Source organism: Oncorhynchus mykiss, chromosome 10 (assembly GCF_057628025.1).
Source record: "Oncorhynchus mykiss isolate SJ-2025 chromosome 10, ASM5762802v1, whole genome shotgun sequence".
In the NCBI taxonomy this organism is placed as follows: domain Eukaryota; kingdom Metazoa; phylum Chordata; class Actinopteri; order Salmoniformes; family Salmonidae; genus Oncorhynchus; species Oncorhynchus mykiss.
Window position 1 is genome coordinate 25,863,420 of NC_143031.1, and position 9,404 is coordinate 25,872,823.

General features: G+C 45.2%; 1 protein-coding gene across 6 annotated transcripts; it reads left to right on the forward strand.

Moving 5' to 3' along the window:
- Nucleotides 1–24: 24 nt before the first annotated feature.
- On the forward strand, nt 25–8,769 carry LOC110533535 (centromere/kinetochore protein zw10 homolog). 6 transcript variants are annotated; one of them, XM_021617859.3, is made up of 15 exons: nt 25–403; nt 2,293–2,427; nt 2,546–2,647; nt 4,190–4,427; nt 4,676–4,894; nt 5,115–5,309; nt 5,462–5,598; nt 5,802–5,984; nt 6,244–6,473; nt 6,628–6,699; nt 6,833–7,002; nt 7,223–7,353; nt 7,852–7,983; nt 8,116–8,318; nt 8,484–8,769. In XM_021617859.3, the coding sequence occupies exons 1-15, from the start codon at nt 281–283 to the stop codon at nt 8,602–8,604; spliced, it is 2,391 nt and encodes a 796-aa protein (XP_021473534.1). In that variant the 5' UTR covers nt 25–280; the 3' UTR covers nt 8,605–8,769. The 6 variants fall into 6 exon arrangements, with proteins under 6 accessions (XP_021473534.1, XP_021473535.1, XP_090042337.1 ...); XM_021617860.3 differs by having other exon boundaries at nt 4,742–4,894; XM_090186211.1 differs by having other exon boundaries at nt 239–403; nt 2,546–3,646.
- The last annotated feature ends 635 nt before the right edge of the window (nt 8,770–9,404 follow it).

Sequence of the window (9,404 nt, forward strand, 5' to 3'; positions counted from 1 at the left end):
TTCGAAGGTAAAGTCGTCTTCTGCCTATTCCCCAACACTCCCAGTTCAGAGACTGTAGGGAGAAGGCAAACTGCAAGATATTTAATCATTTCAGTATTACTTATTTGTATTGCTTCTTCTGATTTGTTCAGTATTTCTCACTTTTAAATCGCAAATTTGGCCTAGGCGTGGCCAGAGTCTTGGGCATAGTGGAACTTTGCTTTTGATTGGTTTATGTGAGTGGGCTTATTCAGCCTGCACAGTGCCTGAAGGGTTTTGGTGCTGCTAGCTAGCTAGTCAGATGTTCTCCAAATCAAACATGGCGTCTTTCGTGACAGAAGTCCTTGCTAGTTCTGGTAAACTTGAAAAAGAAGACCTCGCTGCTAAAATTAGCAAGCTATCACGGAAAGTAGAGGAAACTAAGGTAAACAGGCGAGTTTAGCTAGCCCGCGAAATAAACAAAACAATTGGGCTAACTTTTATCACAAAGCGAACAAAATCTTGGGTTTATCGTTTGAACCCGTCTTGCTAGGCTGGCTAGCCCAATCTAACTAGCTTGCGAACAGAAACCTCGAGGATGACTGGACTAACTAGCTAAATTAGCTAGCTAACATTGCCCCGATTATGACACGATTTGCTTGCTAGCTAGCTACACAGAACAAAAATATAAACGCAACATGTAATGTGTTGGTCTCATGAGCTGAAATAAAAGATCCCCGAAATTTTACATAGCACAAAAATCTTTCTCTCCAATTGAGTGCACAAATTTGGTTACATCCCTGTTCGTGAGCATTTGTCCTTTGCCAAGATAATCCATCCACCTGACAGGTGTGTATCAAGAAGCTGATTCAACAGAATGATCATTACACAGGTGCACCTTGTGCTGGGGACAATAAAAGGCCTCTCTAAAATATGCAGTTTTGTCACAAAACAATGCCACAGGGCAATTGGCATGCTGACTGCAAGAATATCCACCAGAGCTGTTTTAATGTTAATTTCTTTACCATAAGCCACCTCCAACGTTGTTTTAGGGATTTTGGCAGTACGTCCACCCGGCCCCACAACTGCAGACCACGTGTAACCAAGCCAGCCCAGGAACCCCACATCCGGCTGCTTCACCTGCAGGATTGTCTGAAACCAGCCACCAGGACAGCTGATGAAACTGAGTATTTCTGTCTGTAATAAATACCTTTTTTTTTTTTTACCCCAATTTGGCAATATCCAATTGGTAGTTATTCTTGACCCATCGCTGCAACTCCCCTACAGACTCACTTAAGGTTGAGAGGCATGCATCCTCCAAAACACAACCCTGCCAAGCCACACTGCTTCTTGACTCACTGCTCGCTTTACCCTGGAAGCCAGACGCACCAATGTGTTGGAGGAAACACTGTCCAGTTGGCGACCGAAGTCAGCATGTAGGCGCCCAGCCCTCCACAAGGAGTTGCTAGAGCGCGATGGGACAAGGAAATCCCGGCCGGCCAAACCCTCTCCTAACCCATACAACGCTGGGCCTATTGTGCATGCCCTCATTGGTCTCCCGATCACGGCCGGCTGTGACACAGCCTGGGATATAACCCAGGGCTGTAGTGACACGATGCAGTGCCTTAGACTGCTGCACCACTCGGGAGCTGTAATAATGCCCTTTTGTGGGGAAAATCTCATTCCGATTGGCAGGGCCTTGCTCCCCAGTGGGTGGGCCTATACCCTCAAAGGCCCACCCATGCCCAGTCTTGAAATCCATAGATTATGGTCTAATGACTTGAATTAAATGGACTGATTTCCTTATATTAACTGTAACTCTGTCAAATTGTTGCATGCTGTGTTTATTTTTTTGTTTGGTATAAATATTAGCTGTAAATCTAACATTAGCTTTCTAGCCACAAGAAGTCACTGTTAGCCAATTGCTTGCTATCTAATGTTAGCTTGGTGCCAATGCCACAGCCTTGTCTGTGGCAGCTTAGCAAGCTGACTACAGGCCAAGGATCATGCCAAAGTAGCTGTAGCAACCTAGCTTCTTGACAAGGTTATCAAGCAACGTGTTCTGAACAAGTTGGCTTAGTAAGAAGCATGGTAGTTAGGTTACTCGTGGACATTCCACACAGAAACAGCTGTTCGGTGTTAAATGATGTGTCATGGTTGTCTTACTACTCTGCCCACATTGAAAAATAATATAGCTTGCTTTTTTTATCAGGGGTATTTATGCAATGTGGTATAGCGTTCAGACTCTTTTCGTCATTTCCTTACACTTTGATTATTTCCCTCTGATTATTTCCCTCAATCTCACTATCTGTGTTTCGCTCTATCTTCCCATAGGAAGAGGTATGTGACATGATCAACAAGAGATACAATGAGTTTCTACCCAGCATGCAGGGGGCAGAGGTACTCATGGGACAGGCTGAAGAGGTTTCTAAAGAAATTGATGTCCTCAAAAGCTGCATTGAGACAGAGGTAAGCGTCATGAACCTGTTCATGAGTCATTGGCATCTCCTTGTGTTTTTGGGAGGTGTTACCGAACTGACACAGTTGGCAGAGACATACTATTAAAAATAAGTATGTGTGTTTACAGGTGCAGCAGAATCTACATACAGCCGTGACGGAATATGCCAAGCTAAAGCAGCAGCTGGAGAGAAACACTACTGTCATTGCCATGCTCAGGCACCTAGAAGAGGTAGCCTAAGTAGCTCCCCGCTGTACCCCTACAGGCTCACAGTCATGTACAGTTATTTTCAGTTAAATTCTGTCTTGGGGCATACCATTGGAGAGGCATGCAAGATACTTTTGTGTATATATAGTGTATGTGAACACCCCTTCAAATGAGTGTATTTGGATATTTCAGCCACACTGTTGCTCACAGGTGTGTAAAATCGAGCACACCGCCATGCAACCTCCATAGACAAACATCGGCCTTACTGAAGAGCTCAGTGACTTTCAACGTAGCACTGTCATAGGATGCCACCTTTCCATCAAGTCAGTTTGTCAAATTTCTGCACTTCTAGAGCTGCCCCAGTCAACTGTAAGTACTGTTATTGTGAAGTGGAAACACTTAGGAGAAACAACGGCTCAGACGCGAAGTGGTAGGCCACACAAGCTCACAGAATATGACCACCAAGTTATGAAGCGCGTACCGCGTAAAAGTCTGTACCCCATTACAACACTCACTACAACATTCAATACCGAGTTCCAAACTGCATCTGGAAGCAACGTCAGCACAATAACTGTTCATCGGGAACTTCATGTAATGGGTTTCCATGGCCAAGCAGCCGCACACAAGCCTAAGATCACCATGCGCAATGCTAAGCGTCGGCTGAAGTGGTGTAAAGCTCGCCACCATTGGACTCCGGAACAGTGGAAACACGTCCTATGGAGTGATGAATCACGCTTCACCATCTGGCAGACCGACGGACGAATCTGGGTTTGGCGGATGCCAGGAGAACGCTACCTGTCCCAAAGCATATAGTGCCAACTGTAAAGTTTGGTGGAGGAAGAATAATGGTCTGCACAGAGCCCTGACCTCAACCCCATCGAACACCTTTGGGATGAATTGAAATGCTGACTATAAGCCAGGCCTAATCGCCTAACATCAGTGACTGACCTCCCTAATGCTCTTGTGGCTGAATGGAAGCAAGTCCCTGCAGCCATGTTCCAAAGCCTTCCCAGAAGAGTGGAGGTATTAATGCCCATGATGCTGGAGTGAGATATTTGACAATCAGGTGTCCAGGTGTTGATGTAGTGTATTTGTTTGGCAACGCTTTTCCCACGTCGGAGAGTATATCCGTAGTCAGTGGACGGCTTGGGTGAGGAAATCATTGTTTGCATTGCCCAGGAATGAATTAAATCCAATTGTTAGATGCAAATCCAATTGTTAGCACGCACACGTTAACAATTGGATGTACTTATTTTGTGGGCAACGCAAACAACGATTTCTTTATCAGTATCATCCACCGACTACGGATGGTACTCTTTGACTTGGGAAAAGCATCGCCAAACAGGCACAGGTACGGGTTAGCAAATATCTCGCAAGTTGGCTATATGTTATGGGCTACTCCCCACTGTAGCCCTAACCTGTTCCCCACTGATATCTACACAGTGCAGTATTCAGCCCTGTTAAACTGAATGGTGTTATTTATCATAATGCACAAATGTAAATGTCAGTGCATTTTTACATGTCATACATTTTCTATCTTGTTAATTTTTCTGTTGTTCAATTTAGTTTCACATTGCAATGGAGGAGTTTCACAAAGCCCTACTTGAGAAGAAGTATGTAATTGCGGCCAAACAGTTAGAAAAGGCCCGGCACAGTGCAGACTCTCTGAAGGCGTGGAAAGGCTCTGACCTGCCCCTGCTGAGAGCACTCAGCTCAGAGCTCACTGTCCAGAGAGAGAACCTCATCTACCATCTGGGGAATGAGTGGAAGAGACTGGCCGTCTGGAAACTGCCTCCTTCCAAAGGTAAAAAGGGTACCAGGAATCATCTAGATTAGGGAAGACCCTGGGCTGATGCTTGGCCTCATAATGACATGCCTCAATTTCTTGACCATGAAGTATTAGTAAGTAGAAAGTAGCCATTCTAGGGCAATTGTATTGAGGATAAGTAGGTTGCCTGAGGTGTGTCAGCTGCACTCCAAAGGGTACAACATGGAATCCTCCGATATAAATTACATTATCTAAAATGTGATTTGTACGTTTTTATTTTAAAGGCGGTAAATTGCACTTCATTCATGCCACCAAAGACACTGGTTCTGTGTGTCCATCCATCCTCTCAGAGCCGACGGAGATGAAGTCGTTCCTGAAGACGGAGCTCCAGCTGACCCTGGGCGGGACCAAGGAGCCCCAGCAGAGCCCTCCGCCTCTGCTCTCCTGTGTCCTCCAGGCCCTGACCATCCAGGGGGAACTACAACACAAGATCAAACTCTTCAGTAAGACCCAGTGTCCAGTCAATCAGTCAGTCAATGTTTTTCTTACTGTAAAGCTGACGGAATCAAATTATTTGAATACAGATCATTCTCTGTTTGTATTAGTATGACTATTGAGTTTTAATAATCTGGAATGCCTCTCTGTTCTGTACATACACTGTGAGGCTGCTTCCATAGCACCCTGTTAGTCCATCATGAGACAGCCAGCCTCTCCCCGCTCTAGGCCAGGTGCTGCTGAAGTACCTGCTGAAGCCCCTAATCACGTACCCCTCTCTGAACGTGGAGGTGTCGGAGCAGCAAGGTGAGGGCACCCTGATATCTCTCCAGTTTGCCGAGACCCCCGAGGAGCACCCCAGCCCCTCACAGGTCTACATCAAAGTCCTGATGGTACTCAAGACCTTACACACACACCTGCTAGGTAGGCACCCTTGCAAATAGTCCTAATTGTTGGTCATTTAGCGCTGGTTGAGATCCTTTAGTCATAGAAAATAGGAAACCAGTTGCTATGCCAGCCACCATTTTAGAGCAGTACTATTGGCCCTATAACGACATGTATCTTTTGCTTTGCAGATGTATCAGTTGGTGAGAGAAAAGTGTCTGTGATACTCGGAGACCTGGTATGGCAGGAGATGTCACATTGCATCATCCATGAGTGCCTCCTGTACTCCATCCCAACCAATAGCTGCCAGCTTGAACAGTACAGTGCAGTATGTAACAAAGGCTAACCAAGTACTCCAAATACACCTCTATACACTCAATATGCACATACAATTCATTTTAAAGGCAATGCAGTCTGTTTTATCAAAGAGATACAAATCCCTATATTTTTGGAACTAGTGACTTGATAGAGAACAAGGATACGTTTTATTCTGTCGTTCATTAATACCACCATATATGTTCTCACCCAAAGGTGATCAAAGAGACGGAGGAGTTTGAGAAGTCCTTGAAGGAGATGCAGTACCTCCGAGGAGACTCCACCGAGCTGCTCAAGTATGCCCAGGACGTCAACTGCCACTTTGCCAGCAAGAAATGCAAAGACGTGATCGTGGCGGCACGCAAGCTGATGACCTCCGAGATGCACAACACCGTCAAAGTGTGTTATGTTCTCCTGCAGTCTATCCATGGTCTTATCTGTGTGGTTTCTAATTATTAAGTACACTGACAATAGCCACGCAGTTGACACCTGATGTACAGTATGTGGTTTGATTGCAACGGCAACATCAGAACATACAGATACCCAGAGAAGAAAATAAATACAGCTGGGACAGGTGAACTGCTTTCAATCTTGCACTGCAGGTAAATGCACAGAGGTTATACTCGAATGTACTTCTAACATAATTTCCTGCCAACAGATCAACCAAGATTCTAAGCTTTCTGTCCCCATGCTGCCCTACCCTGGCTCTGGAGACATCAAGGGCAAGCAGGGGGCCAAGAAGCTTGAGGCGCCCAGGTTGGATAACGAGAAGCAGCTGGGGGCGCGGACGCTGTGCCTGCCTGCGTGTCGCATCAGTGAGTCGGTGCAGCAGCTGATGGAGCTGGCCTTGCACACACTGTCCGAGGCTGTGGGAAGCTCCAGCCAATGGTACGCTCTCATGTTACGCAGCACCATGTTACCCACTGTCACTGCACATGATGACATGATATTAACTCTTCAGCTTTAGCCCAGTGTTTCACTAAAGTTGTTTGTGTTGCAAAAATTACAATTTTTTTCCTTCTCTAATTTTTGTCCCTCAAAGTGCTACCCAACTGTTCTTCACAGTGCGGAATATATTCCAGCTATTCTATGATGTTGTGCCTACATACCATAAGTTAGTACATTCAGTTTTCTTCTTTTATTTTTAATGCTGTTTATGTATAATCAATTTCAGAATGAGCATTTCCTCCTCTCTGTCTCACTGACTTCTCTCTCTCTCTCTCTCTCTCTCTCTCTCTGATCTCCAGAGAGAACCTGCTCAAGTTCCCACATCTGGCGGCCATCCAGCACAACAACTGCATGTACATCGCCCACCACCTGCTCACCCTGGGCCACCAGTTCAGTCCACACCTGCCTGGCCCCCTCAGTGAGGGTGCTGCCACCTTTGTAGACCTGGTGCCCGGCTTCAGGAAATTGGGTAAGGGAAGGAGCGTGTCCCATGGCTTGCCCAACGTTAGCATGGCTTTGGTGCACACTTGATGGGCTTTTGTGGAGGTTGAGCTGTTTTTTTTTTTTATTTCCAAAAAGGATAATGAGACCAGGGAGATATGAGTCAATCATGTTCTAGCAACATCTCGACACCAAAGTAGATGAAAAGCGAATGTACACTTCTAGCTCTGACTAGCAATATTCCCCAGGCGCTCATTGCTTCCTGGCCCATCTGAACGTCCAGAGAGCAGAGATGCTGGAGCGTCTCTCCACCGCACGCAACTTCTCCAACCTGGATGACGAGGATAACTACTCTGCAGCCAGCAAGGCCGTTAGGCAGGTCAGTGTTCAAGTAAACCGGCAATATCGCTGCAAGAGATCTACAATTGTGCGTGTGATAACTAGCCACAAATATGGAATTATATCTCCAGTATTTTAAAATAAGTTGTCTCAGGGCAACTATCAGCCAGACATTCTAAAATGGTCAGTTAAGCATCAGTTAAAGGCATAGTTCAACGAAAATGTTTAAGTAAGCATGATTAGCATAGTAGGATGCCATTCATTTTTCGGACAATGCTAATTATGCTCGGACAATGCTAATTATGCTAACTCCTGGCTGTGGCAAAAGTAAACGAAAGATTATTGTGGATGCTGTCACTACGGGCCTACAGACAACCCAAGGTAAGAGGAATTTGACAAAAATATCAATGTTGGCTGAAATATCCCTTTAAGATTCAGATCAAAAGTTAGCAATGCTTGGCTTGTATCAAATGCACTAACACTTCTTATAGGATGGGGTCACTGTTCCATTACTGAAAATTGATTGATTCATTTGCAGGTCATCCATCAGCTGAAAAGGCTGGGCACCGTCTGGCAAGACGTTCTGCCAGTCAACATATACTGTAAAGCCATGGGGATTCTCCTCAACACTGCCATCTCAGAGCTGATTGCCAAAATCATGATGCTGGAGGTGAGGGCAGGCTCTTATTTTACAATGTAGCTTGTGTTTCTGCAATGATTTTACAGGGGGAAAATATAGTTAATCTTGGTTGAATGAGTGGGCTTCCTCATCCCATGGTTTCTATCCTATTTGGCTCTTTAGGATATCTCCACTGAAGATGGGGAGCACCTACAAATCCTCTGTCAGACCATTATCGAGGAAGGACCCCTGGTGTTCATTCCACTGCCTGAGGAGAACAAGAACAAGAAGTACCAGGAGGAGGTACCCGTTTACGTGAAGAAGTGGATCACCTTCAAGGAGCTGGTCATAGTGCTGCAAGCTAACCTGCAGGAGATAGTCGACAGGTACAAAAATAAACTTCTCAGCTTGTCAAATCATCATTAAAGTTATTCATTTTCATAACAAAAAATTATGACAACCACAATTCCAAAAGTGTACACACGGCTAATCCATATAATTAACTGTTTCTTATTTGGATTACTTGATTTGTCCTTGTTTCCTGTCTGAAGGTGGGCGGAGGGGAAAGGGCCACTGGCGCTGGAGTTCTCTAGTTCCGATATGAAGAGCCTAATCCGAGCTTTGTTCCAGAACACTGAGAGGCGGGCGGTGGCTCTCACCAAAATCAAATAGACTCTCCTTTGCTCTCTTGCTTCCAACAAACGACCCCAATAAGCTGTACCACTTTCCTTCACTGCTGTGGAAAACAGTGTTCATTAATGTCTTTGTTTAAGCTTAGTTGTGAATTTAAATGCAATATATGCCATTGTATATCATAAAACAGGATTTAAAATACAATGTTGTGTCCAGCTTCTTTTCAAAAATATTTTAAGGTGCAATATGCAGAAATCAAAGCCATTCCTGGTTGCTAAAATTCTAATAGTTTACCTAATTTCAGTTTGAGACAAAAATATAAAGTATACTGTAAAGAATCATTGTACCATCTTACCCGCTGTGAAATATATTAACACCGTTATCCCAGAAACCCTAGACCCACTCTAATTTGCATACCACCCTAACAGATCCACAGATGATGCAATCTCTATTGCACTCCACACTGCCATTTCACACCTGGACAAAAGGAACACCTATGTGAGAATGCTATTTATTGACTACAGGCTTTGGGACTAAACACCTCCCTCTGCTACTGGATCCTGGACTTCCAGGCAGTGAGGGTAGGTAACAACATCCGCCACGCTGATCCTCAACATGGAGGCCCCTCGGGTGCGTGTTCAGTCCCACCCTGTACTCCTTGTTCAGTCATGACTGCACGGCCAGGCACGACTCCAATACCACCATTAAGTTTGTCAATGTCACAACAGTGGTAGGCCTGATCACCGACAATGACAAGACAGCCTATAGGGAGGTCAAGAGACCTGGCCGTGTGGTGCCAGAACAACAACCTCTCCCTCAATGTGATCAAGACAAAGGAG

Bases quoted from the DNA above. Each gene is read 5' to 3' on its own strand.
- LOC110533535 (XM_021617859.3), top strand. From the start codon at position 281: ATGTTCTCCAAATCAAACATGGCGTCTTTCGTGACAGAAGTCCTTGCT. The intron at 7,003-7,222 runs GTAAGGGAAGGA...AATATTCCCCAG, and splicing joins GCCCGGCTTCAGGAAATTGG to GCGCTCATTGCTTCCTGGCC. The intron at 7,354-7,851 runs GTCAGTGTTCAA...ATTCATTTGCAG, and splicing joins CCAGCAAGGCCGTTAGGCAG to GTCATCCATCAGCTGAAAAG.